The following is a 10,663-nucleotide window of genomic DNA, read 5'->3' on the forward strand; positions in this document are numbered from 1 at the left end:
CAGTACCTAGAGTCATCAAACCACTGACGGTCCAAAGCCATGAGGACAGTCAATGAACACAAGTATAACACATGAGTAGAAATGCAGACATAAACTGTATATTTCATGAATGGACAGACAGTGAATGGATAAATACTGTCACAAGTCACTTGGGCAATATGTGAGGTTTTAATGGTGTTTACCAGAGGAGGCACAGATCGGTCAGGCGAGTCATCCGTCATTCCCTCAGGTATAAGCTTTCCATTGATTTCCTGATATTTGATACCGTTGATTGAACATTCACGGAACAGCATCTCGTTCTCCGTCAGGGTGCCGGTTTTATCCGTGAATACGTATTCTACCTAGAACAGAAATAAACAGAGGCTGATCATTACACACTCAGACAAACTAACTCAGCTATGACGTTGAGACCTACAGCGAAGTGCTTGGTGCCCGTACCTGTCCCAGCTCCTCGTTCAGATCGGATGTGTTGACCTGAGCCATCTGGTCGCTCTCCTCGTGATAGAGGTCCAAGTCCCAGCCAATGAAAAACGAGCCCAAGAACTTCTGCATCTCCACAGTGACGTAGAGCGAGATGGGGATGATGAAGTTGTAGAGGACCAGAAATGCCAGGAAATCAGAGATGAACTTCAGGATCTGTCAACAAGGAAGTGGGTGGTAGAGGGACACACGAAAAATGGCTTGAGACCTCATTGGAAAGCGAACAGAGGTTTTAGGAGAGCACCTTTCTTATTGACTGTCAGGGTGAGAGGCACTTTCTCTTATATCCTGTCACAATACGTTGAGTCATACCCACTGCTACTGTGTGGGAAGCCACACCAAGAGATATTGAAAATGTAATACATCTTCCCACCTCCTTCACCACATTATCCCCCAAAACCACAAACTATTTGCAAATAAGTATCCAAGAATCCTATGACATCTAAGATCCTCTGTTTTAGACCAAGACGTATCAGCGTGAATAAAGTCTCAGACAGTGACTGACCTGGCTGCTGTTTCTCTCCTGCTCTGTCTTCTGGTTGTAGAAGGGCTCGTCCCATTTGTTCTCAGCCTGCCAGGCGTACTTCAGGATGGTGCTGAGGATCGCCTCAAACAGCAGGATGCCCAGGTATATGAGCAGAAAGGTGTTCATGGACCTGAGGGAAAAACAGCACAGATACACACAGTCTGATGTACATAGAGATGAACCTGAAACCTGAGAAGAGGAAACTCAGAAGTGTTCAGAGTTGTTGTAGAGGTTCAGAATGTCCTAATGCGTACTTCTCCACTGCAGAGCGCTTCTGGGATTTGCACTTGTAGTTCAGGGCCATCTTGGACTCCATCCCAGTGTAAACTGCTACACCTGCAAATCAAGAGTGGAACTCTACTGAACCCTGCATAGACAACAACCAACTGGGCACCTGAGTTCAACAGAGAACAACTGAGGACAGACAACGATATGGATGGCAACATTGAGAGCCAGAAGCCACTTACCAAAAATTTCTTTGGTATTTTTTAATCTTGCTCCTCGAAGCAGTAGGTTTTCTGGTCCAAGGGGTCTAATGAGGCAGAGACAAATAGTGAGCAAATAGAAACAATTTGTGCCATTCCATCCATGCAACCCAGATAAAAACTAGAATCTCACCTTACAATCTCTTCTCCTTGTTGTGTTACAGTTATTCGCCCGACAAACCTGAAAGTAGAAGCATTTCTGCTGAGTGGGGAGAGTAACAGAGAAACTGCAACACCAACAGTCCTGTCATTCAATCCTAAAAAAATACCTCCATTCTGGCCAGTAGAAATGTGAATGTGAGAAATAATAAACAGTCCTGTTCAGTTCCGGGGCCAGTGAAAGAAGAGCTCAGCATTCTGACTGGCGAGTGAGCGCAGGGTGACTGTACCTTACCTGTACAGATCTGCATCTGGCTGCTGACACTCCAGCACAGCATGTAGGGCCTCCAGCCTGGACACCGACTGAGATACCAACGTCTCCGGCACAGAGTAGTGAGTCTACAGGACCACAGAGAGCGTAGGGATACAATCAAGGAGAGGGGCAAATATATCACAGTAAGCCTTAAAAGCAAAGAAATAGCAGTGTACATTATAATGATTTAGAAAGGAATGCAGCCTTACAGTGCCACAGCGCCAGCCTTTGTCTACTGGTGAACAGGTTAAAGAGGCCACGAGGCTTGTTAGGTTTACATTTATAATTTAACTGAATCACTCTGACTGCTTGAGAGGCAAAATCCAATCTGGTGCTAAAACCCCCTCAGTGAGAAAGCGATTCCATCCCCCATTGCATTCTAATGTCATTAGTGCAAACAGCCATAAAATACAAGTAGCTGGAACTGAAGGCTGATGACAGAGAGGCTGCACACTAAGATTGCACAAGAAAAAAAACGGACAAAAAATACATTTCACAAAATAAAATAAAAATTGATAAATAAATAAACTGATATATGGCACAAGCATTTTGATTAGAAGCAGATAATTAGATATATTGCCTCTGGCAAAAACATGAGATGTCTCAGACTGCACAAGTACTATCATGGAAATGAAATAAAAGTTTTCCCTCCCCTTGTGAAAGGTGGGGAAAGCTAATTCATTTAGGGTTCAGAGAGAGAAAGAAAGCGAGAGTGGGGACGGAAGATTAAAAGCCCAACCTTTAGATTAGTCTCTCCGTCCAGGCTGGTGGTGGTGATGTGACATGTCCCCTCAGCTCGGTCTGATGATAAGAGGACCAGGTCCACTGGGAACGTCTCATCTTTGGCCACCCGGACTATGTCCCCCACCTGAACAGACAGCACAGACAGACATGTCACAACAGATGAATGACGAGCAAAACTCTTCCATGATATCCACGACCTCAGAATCCAATATTTTCTGAAGACTGGACAGTCTAGTTCAATAGTGAATACCACCATGCACTGGTTTAAAAAGAGCAAACATTTCCCTATGTGAAAACTGCTACATTGCATCTGCAGAACTGTGAAAGAAAAACAAACTAAAATAGCACTTGAATACACGTATTCTTCTGGCAGTTTAAAGCTAGAATCCTTAATGGTGAAACTGCCACGTCTGTTTGCGATATTACAACAAAGAAGTTACTGCAAACAAACAGTTTTTCCCCCTCGGACATCATTGCCCGTGTGATACAAGAGCACAATATGTACTGCAATTATTGTTACCATGCTGCGCGACGCTCCTCAGCTCGGCAACAAAAAGGGTGGTGGGGTGTGGTGTTTCCCATACTGCGGATTCCATCTTTAATGTATGATTTAATTTACCTTGTGAATTATTACAGTACATGAATGAAGAGTACTGATATTTAACATTGGCTAGCTACCTCTAACATTTTTTAACTGGGAACAAATCCTTTTATTCAATAACTACCCGGTGAAGACATTTCACACGGAATAGTGAGTACCAACATTTAAACAAAGAATGTAACGCCTGAGACTGTGGGTGGTACATTGGTTTTACATTCCTGGCTTTCTGACAAATCTTTAACACAGTGGTACAAAGCACCAGCCAAAAGTGGGAGTTACATGAAATGTAGCCGTTTATCTGAAATGTGGGTGTAGGGTATGCTAAGTGTTAGGATGACGTGCTGTTCAAGGCAGGACTCATTATGACACCACGGTGACTCACTCGGATGTTCTTTGAGCGGGTCTGCACGAGGCTGCCACTGCGCACCACAAACACAGGCGCCCCGTTCACCTCGTTGTCCGCCTTGTGCCTCAGCCAGTCCTCATAGCCCTGAGTGATAGAGGAAGGGATGAGATTTAACCATCTAGACATTCTGACATCCAGAAAAAGTACAGTATGTTTGATAAGTGACCACATTCAATTTCTTGGATCTACTGTTGATAAGAAAAGAGGAATTAAACCTGTTGCTGCTCTCACCTGTTTGATGGCAGTTACTGTGATGACAAAGAACAGAGGAAGTCCGCTGGTGACAGGGGAAGTGGGGGTGTCTATCATTAGCTGCAAAATAAAGAGATTATGTCAAAGGAGACAACAGTTGGCAATAGTGTAATTTCCTAATTTAACCTAAAATCACACTGGCCATTCGTAAGCTGAAGCCATTCTTATTGCAGAAAATGCTTCATGAATATTGTACTAAGTATAACGAAACAACAAATTTAGAATTGGACACAATGGCGGCCAAAGAAAGCAAAGTGTGGCTTCTAAGAGTAGCCTGATGAATACCGAAGGTTAGCTGTTAGGGACCTCCGGGCACAGTATGCTCAAGATCACACAGCAATTATTTTTAGCACAATAGTTAGTAATAGTATTGTATTTAGGCCAGTAACAGTTATAAATATGGTAGACTGGGTGCTGAGGCAAGCCCTTACCTGGACCAGGAATATGATGAGAAAATAAAAATTGGCGATTCTTCTGAACTGTTCAAACAGGTTTTTGGGAACAAAATTCCAAACGGTGTACTAAAGAGGGGAGCGGGGGCCGGAAGCGGAGGAGAGAACAGGAACATCAAAGTGTGAGTTGTTTGACACTGAAATAAAATGGTTGCGTAACTTGAATATTTGTTGTTGCTCTTGACACAAAACCTAGGGGTTTAACACCACTGTCTTACCTTGGATGATATGATTCTGTTGTCTGCAAACCGCTGAGGGACATAATGGCCATGTTGAGGAAAGCGGTTTGCAATGTAAACCGTTCTGGTGTCACTTTGATGGGGAGGGTCAAAGCCCTGGAGGAGAGAGAGAGGAGGGGGTAAGGAACATGTCAAACTTCTACTACTCACTCAGAACCAATATGGGCAACTTTTATCTAGACTAGTCAGAAAAATTATATAATGTTTTTCAATAGTTAGTGTGTTCACACTTTGTCCCTTTCAGACAATCTTTGTGAACTTAGTGCGGTTCGCTTTATTTTTTGTGCAGTGTGAACACTAAAGGAACTCAGACCAGTCAAAAAAAGAGCCTCTGAAGCTAGCCAAACTGAGACCATCAAGTGGTGGTCTGAGTTCGGTTTGCTTGAATTCCATGGTCCGTTTTCCTTTTTTAGAGCAATGTGAACACAAAGCTCCCCAGGTTCAATTGTCATTCTTCCCATACCACACACTAGACTACTGCCACACTGTTCCCCTGCTTAAAACGCTCTCACATTGGTGCCACAAGAGAGAGAAGATGTGCAGTTTCCTGGGAAAAAAGAGTGTGCTGTTTTTGGGTAGGCCTATTGATTAGCGATTGTCAAGGATGCACAGAAATTCCAAAAATATGTTTTTAAATCCAGAATATTTGTTTGCAACATGTGATCTATAAGCTAAGAGAGCTTCATAAGCTGTTTAGTCAATTGTGGGGTTTGAATAGTGTGAGAAGACACCAACATACTTGGTGAGAATCACAACATAGGGTACAAAATATATTCTAGCTCTTAAAGGGGCAGTAGCCTACATTGGGTGTACAATTTTCAATTACAGTATTATTTAATCTGCAGTTAATCTGCTATTTATTCTGTTAACAATATTTACATGTTAATAGTATCTTCTGATTACAATTATTATGGATCATCTTTTAATGCTGCACTATATAACTTTTTTGGTGACCCGACCAAATTCACATATAAATGAAAGTTATCGATCTGTCATTCTCATTGAAAACAAGTATAAGCGGTAGATCTGTTCTATGTGCAATATTTCAATGCCTCCCAGGCTGATAATACAATATTTGTGGTTATGAGAAAGATATTTCACAGGGGTTTAGATGGTACAATGATTATCTACACTATACTTGCTTGGTCACAAACTGAAATTAGGCAAACTGTTAGAATTTTAGCAACCAGGAAATGGCGGTGCGATAGTTCATCTAACTAAATGCAATCTATTATCTTCCTAAATGTAAGTAGGTATAACTAGCTCTCCAATAACACATTCTGATGGAAAAATTTCTAAATATAGCAATGTGAATGTAAAGAGGACTCAGACCACAAAATAGGTGAAGTGAACTGGCAAAAGAGTTGAGTCCTCATTCAAAGGCAAGTGCAGTGTGCATACAAAGAGAACATAGTTCTTCTGCTTTTTTTTTACCCCATAGTTCACTTTAAAGAGGACTGAGATCAGTTATTTTAAGAGGACGATATGTGAAAACACCCTACTCTATATTTAAAATAGCCTAACACATTGATTGCAAACACTATTTTGCACCCTGATTATCTGTCAGAAAAACACTTAGGCTATAATAATCTAGCCTATATATAGCCTGCAGCCAGAGACCAAGCACTGTACTAAACAAAATATTTTAAACCAAATTAGCCTATTTAAGTCAATGACACTTCTCTAGTGGGCTGGTCAATAACTTCCTTATTGCAGGGAACTAAAGAAGAAAAACTCTAGAATTCTAATCCTAGAATGCTATAGGCTGGCACTATCTTAAAATTACATTTCTGTACACAATGTTCAAGAGGGGCAGCAGGTAGCCTAGTGGTTAGAGCATTGGGCCAGTAACTGAAAGGTTGCTAGATCGAATCACCGAGCTAACAAGGTCAAAATCTGTCGTTCTGCCCCTGAACAAGGCAGTTAACCCACTGTTCCTAGGCCGTCATTGTAAATAAGAATATGTTCTTAACTGACTTGCCTAGTTAAAGGTTAAAAAAATTGTAAATTAATCTGGGGCACATGATGGGTAATAACAATAAATACCGTTTGTCTGTCCATTGCATCATATTCATAAGTAGTGGGCCTATAGGCTGGTGCTGACTGACTCCTCGCCTACACTGTAGTGAGAATGAGTTGGCCACGTCACTAAGGCCAGACAGCAACACATGTATTGAATTACTGTCACAGCCCGCCCTCCTCAATGGGCTTTTGTGTTTGCACAACACTCTTACACACACACCATCTTGGCCATGTTCACTGCACTCATGCAAAAGCTCTCATCTCATGATCTGCCTGTGCTGTTAACCCCCAAGCACATTTAAAAGTACAGTCCTTGTCCTCCTTGGTGAGCAAACATCTGTTATCATTGGTGATGTATACAGTATGTGCTGCTGTCTGGAATTTTAGAGGGAGTGAGCTGACGATGTCACAGAGTTATATTTTCACCAAGCAGGCATGTTGAGAGAGTTTCTGGAAATTATTGTGTGACCACTAAGCAGTATTCTGAGAGACAAGTGTCAATATGGCTGTCTGGGCCAGGGAATTACTATTTCATTGCATACGGTAACTCCTTGTTCTGAGAAAAAAATTAAATTTGGACACACCTACTCATTCAAGGGTTTTTCTATATTTTTACTATTTTCTACATTGTAGAATAATAGTGAAGACATCAAAACTATGAAATAACACATTTGGAATCATGTAGTAACCAAAACAGTGGTAAACAAAATATATTTAGTATAGTTAGGTTTGCCTACTACCTGTGACAAGCTACAACTTCAATGAAATGTATTTTGTCACCTGGTCTGACATGCCCCTCCTATGCCTAGAAATATCAAGTTAATTCATGCTCTAACAAAGCCTGCAACTACCAGCATGAAGGAAACCCAGAGCCCAGCTACATGGAGGGGATAATGAATGAAGAGCTGTAATAATTCAAAATAATAAACCACAACATGAAGAAGCTCATTAAAAACTAATGGCAACTTAATAGGAAGCCAAATTGCACACTTTCTCTCCCTCTGCAATGCTCAAGGTTGCCTTGAGACGTATGTAAACCACAGATTGTTTCACACAGTGTTGTAAGATACTGTTTCCTTTGCCCATTTCAGGATGCTCCGAGTGAGCAGTCAGTAAACCGACACTCCTATGGTAGCATTATCATCATTACTGACTGTTTTACTTCTGTTGACACCAAAACAAAGCGGATAATTGGTTCCTGCATTTGAAATTTGAACATCGTTCAAATCCGACATAGGTTACAATCTCAATGATATAAATATTTTCTCAAATAAAAACAAATCCCTCACACAGTAGTATCCCCAGGTAGTCATTATATAATGTAGGTTTCTAGGTCCTGGAAAATATTAAATTGAAATGGCTACTTTTGCTCTCTGCACCAACATTGCTCATCAATATACCCTAACTTGTCGATGGCTCTCATGATGAAAAACAGCCTTATGATAAAAAAAATGTATTTCACATCCTGGGGCTCAGTCTGACGGCACAGCTGTGAGTGGCACCCCATCAGTGTAAAGCTAATGAAGTGAGGACTGGGATTGAGTGTGGTGCAGGTGACAGCAGCTGGGATAGGATTGGCCATCCCACTCCCTCACTGGCCGTACTATCCAAATCTATAGCGCCAAAAGGTCAGATCAGGCTGGGCATTCCCTGCCATGTTCCCATTTAGCAAGAAAATGACCTCATGTCATATTATTCCGATTTACAGTGGATTAGGCCGGTTGGTGATAGTGACAGTTACTGTGTGTAGTCTGCGCATTCTATGATAACATTCAGTCCATTCTATGAAAAACAATGTTCCGCGGTGTATTAAATCTGTGTTTCCAAACCCTGGTCCTCGAGTAAACCCAATAGTATACATTGTTACTGTAACCTTGGACAAGCACATTTGGTTCAACTAGTCATCAAAGCCTTGATGAGTTGAATGAGGTATGTTGGTCCAGGGCTACAGAAAAATGTGTACTGTTGGAAGTTCTAAAGGACTGGAGTTGGGAAACACTATTATATCAATGAAATCACTCATATCTACTCCCCTCAGCTGCTTGTTTTTCCTGAAAGCAAACTTTCACATGAGATCAAGGTCACTGCGCAGTCACTTGCATTATAATCTTCTCAAATTCTGTATTCATTAAGAACTGTAGGCTAAGCAGTTGGCTGAATTCCACTTACTGCAGGTGGCAGACAGTATGTTAGTATATGTTAGTCCATAAGTAACTACTAGGGCTAAGTCATCAAGCGGGCAGTTTTTTTTAGTTCTGCACCACAACTAAAAAAGCATTCATTCATTATTCATGACAAAAAGGGGAGAGTTGGTTTTGATTGTTTCTGTACACTAGCTATGTACTTAACAATTGAGTTTAGGGTCAATTCAGGAAGTTAATTGAAATTCAATGAATTAACTGAAAAATGCTAAATGAAGACTCGGTTAGTGCCACATTAATACACATTTCAATTCATCTCCAGAACTGATTTAAATGAATCTTGAATTGGATCTTCACCCTGATTCATTGAGAGAATATAGTAGATGTTCTAACTAGCCGTAGCCTTCTAGAATCTGATTTAGTTAGCTAATGCTGCTGTAGACAATTAGGTAGCTAGGCGTAGAGGCTAAGATTTAGGCGAACTACGTGATACAACGGCAATGCTGGGCTAGTTAAACATATACCTGCGTGTCTGGCTTTTCAATGCAGCGGCTAAAATGAATGGCTTCCTAGTTAGTTAGTTGGTAGCAAGTTAACCATTGATAACGACTCGTTACATATCTGTGGCTAAACTGTCCAATGTCCAATATATAGTTCGCTACAGTAGCTGGCTGGTTAGTTTTTAGCATAACTATTACTGTCAAAACAGCTTAGCTACTACTAGCTAGATCATCAGGCACACCAGCTAACAAACTTGCCAGCCAAAATAAGTTTGAGTAGAATTTATAAGTGGGCCTGGCTGGCTTCATGTACCTACTACTAGTTCGCTGCTAGCCACGCCAATGTTTGGTAAACAAACAAGCTAGTTAGCTTGCTAACTAAGGTTATCTACTAAGCGAACTTAGCTACTAGCAGCCAGTTCTGGTTGGATGTTTAACTCTTCAAAAACAACCACATCATATTGTTATGTGCATCGACGTCTTTCTCAATAGCAAAGTAACGTTACACTTGCTAGCAAATATAGCTAGTTAGCAAAGAAGCTCACTTACCAGCTGTTGCCTTATCCACCGTAGCATCCTTGCAAAATGTCCTCCGACGAGCCAGCAAAGTTGCTAGCAAGCTACTCCCATAAAACCTTCCCAAACCATAAATAATTCCTTTTACAGGGACGTCTTCTTGTGTCCGTTACACAAAACATCCAGGCTGTGTGATTATATGACCAAATATGATCTCTCCCATGACGTGAAGTAATATTTCTGATGTGACTGACACACAGCTATATTCTGACAGCTACGAAGTATGTCTAGTGAGTGTCCTGTACTGCCCGCTTCCTGCCCAGCTACATCCCTCTCTGCGAAGCTCGAGAAATCGGTTTACAGCTCTGTGGCTCTCCTGTCGACGAAGCAGCACCACATCGTCCCAGTTGTAAAGGAACAAACACACAATCTATATTATTTTCTACAGTCCAAATTTGCGCAACACAACATAAATACAGTTAGTCAATACATTTCAAAACGGCATCCTTCCAAATAGTGATTTCTATTTTTCTATTTTAAATATTTTAATGTTCATTACATTCATATACTTAGACTCCAACCATTTCTCAATGTTCTCCAAATAATAATATTCTTGATCTTATAAAAAGTAAGAACACTCTTGAGTTTATATTTTCCCCATATGTGGTTATATTTTTGTATCACAATGCACTATGACTATAATGCACACATTATGGCTGACCCTGTAAAAGAACACATTTCACTGCACCTATCCGGTGTATGTGACAATAAAAACATAAAATTATGCACGATGCAAAATTGCAAACAAATATTGATTCGTATCATACGCATAGCGTTTTACTGCGGGCTTTTATTTTGAAAGCCCACAACGAAAGTCCTAATATTGC

The 10,663-nt window shown here is 41.0% G+C and overlaps 1 protein-coding gene across 5 annotated transcripts in view; it reads right to left on the reverse strand.

The window, feature by feature from the left end:
* The window catches only part of LOC115158424 (probable phospholipid-transporting ATPase IF), a 33,100-nt gene extending 22,934 nt beyond the window's left edge, over positions 1-10,166 (reverse strand). For 4 of the 5 annotated variants that reach the window (XM_029707357.1, XM_029707358.1, XM_029707360.1 and 1 more), the window contains exons 1-13: positions 9,810-9,836; positions 4,577-4,693; positions 4,338-4,427; positions 3,886-3,966; positions 3,631-3,738; positions 2,643-2,771; positions 1,886-1,989; positions 1,625-1,672; positions 1,474-1,538; positions 1,261-1,342; positions 986-1,136; positions 439-636; positions 183-341 (exon numbers count right to left, since the gene is read on the reverse strand). In XM_029707357.1, coding sequence (XP_029563217.1) covers positions 183-341; positions 439-636; positions 986-1,136; positions 1,261-1,342; positions 1,474-1,538; positions 1,625-1,672; positions 1,886-1,989; positions 2,643-2,771; positions 3,631-3,738; positions 3,886-3,966; positions 4,338-4,427; positions 4,577-4,693; positions 9,810-9,836 — 1,359 coding nt within the window. Of the gene's footprint in view, positions 1-182; positions 342-438; positions 637-985; positions 1,137-1,260; positions 1,343-1,473; positions 1,539-1,624; positions 1,673-1,885; positions 1,990-2,642; positions 2,772-3,630; positions 3,739-3,885; positions 3,967-4,337; positions 4,428-4,576; positions 4,694-9,809 lie in introns of all 5 variants that reach the window. The other variant, XM_029707356.1, reaches the window with a different exon arrangement.
* Between the last annotated feature and the right edge of the window lie 497 nt (positions 10,167-10,663).

Source organism: Salmo trutta, chromosome 22 (assembly GCF_901001165.1).
Source record: "Salmo trutta chromosome 22, fSalTru1.1, whole genome shotgun sequence".
Taxonomy (NCBI): Eukaryota; Metazoa; Chordata; class Actinopteri; order Salmoniformes; family Salmonidae; genus Salmo; species Salmo trutta.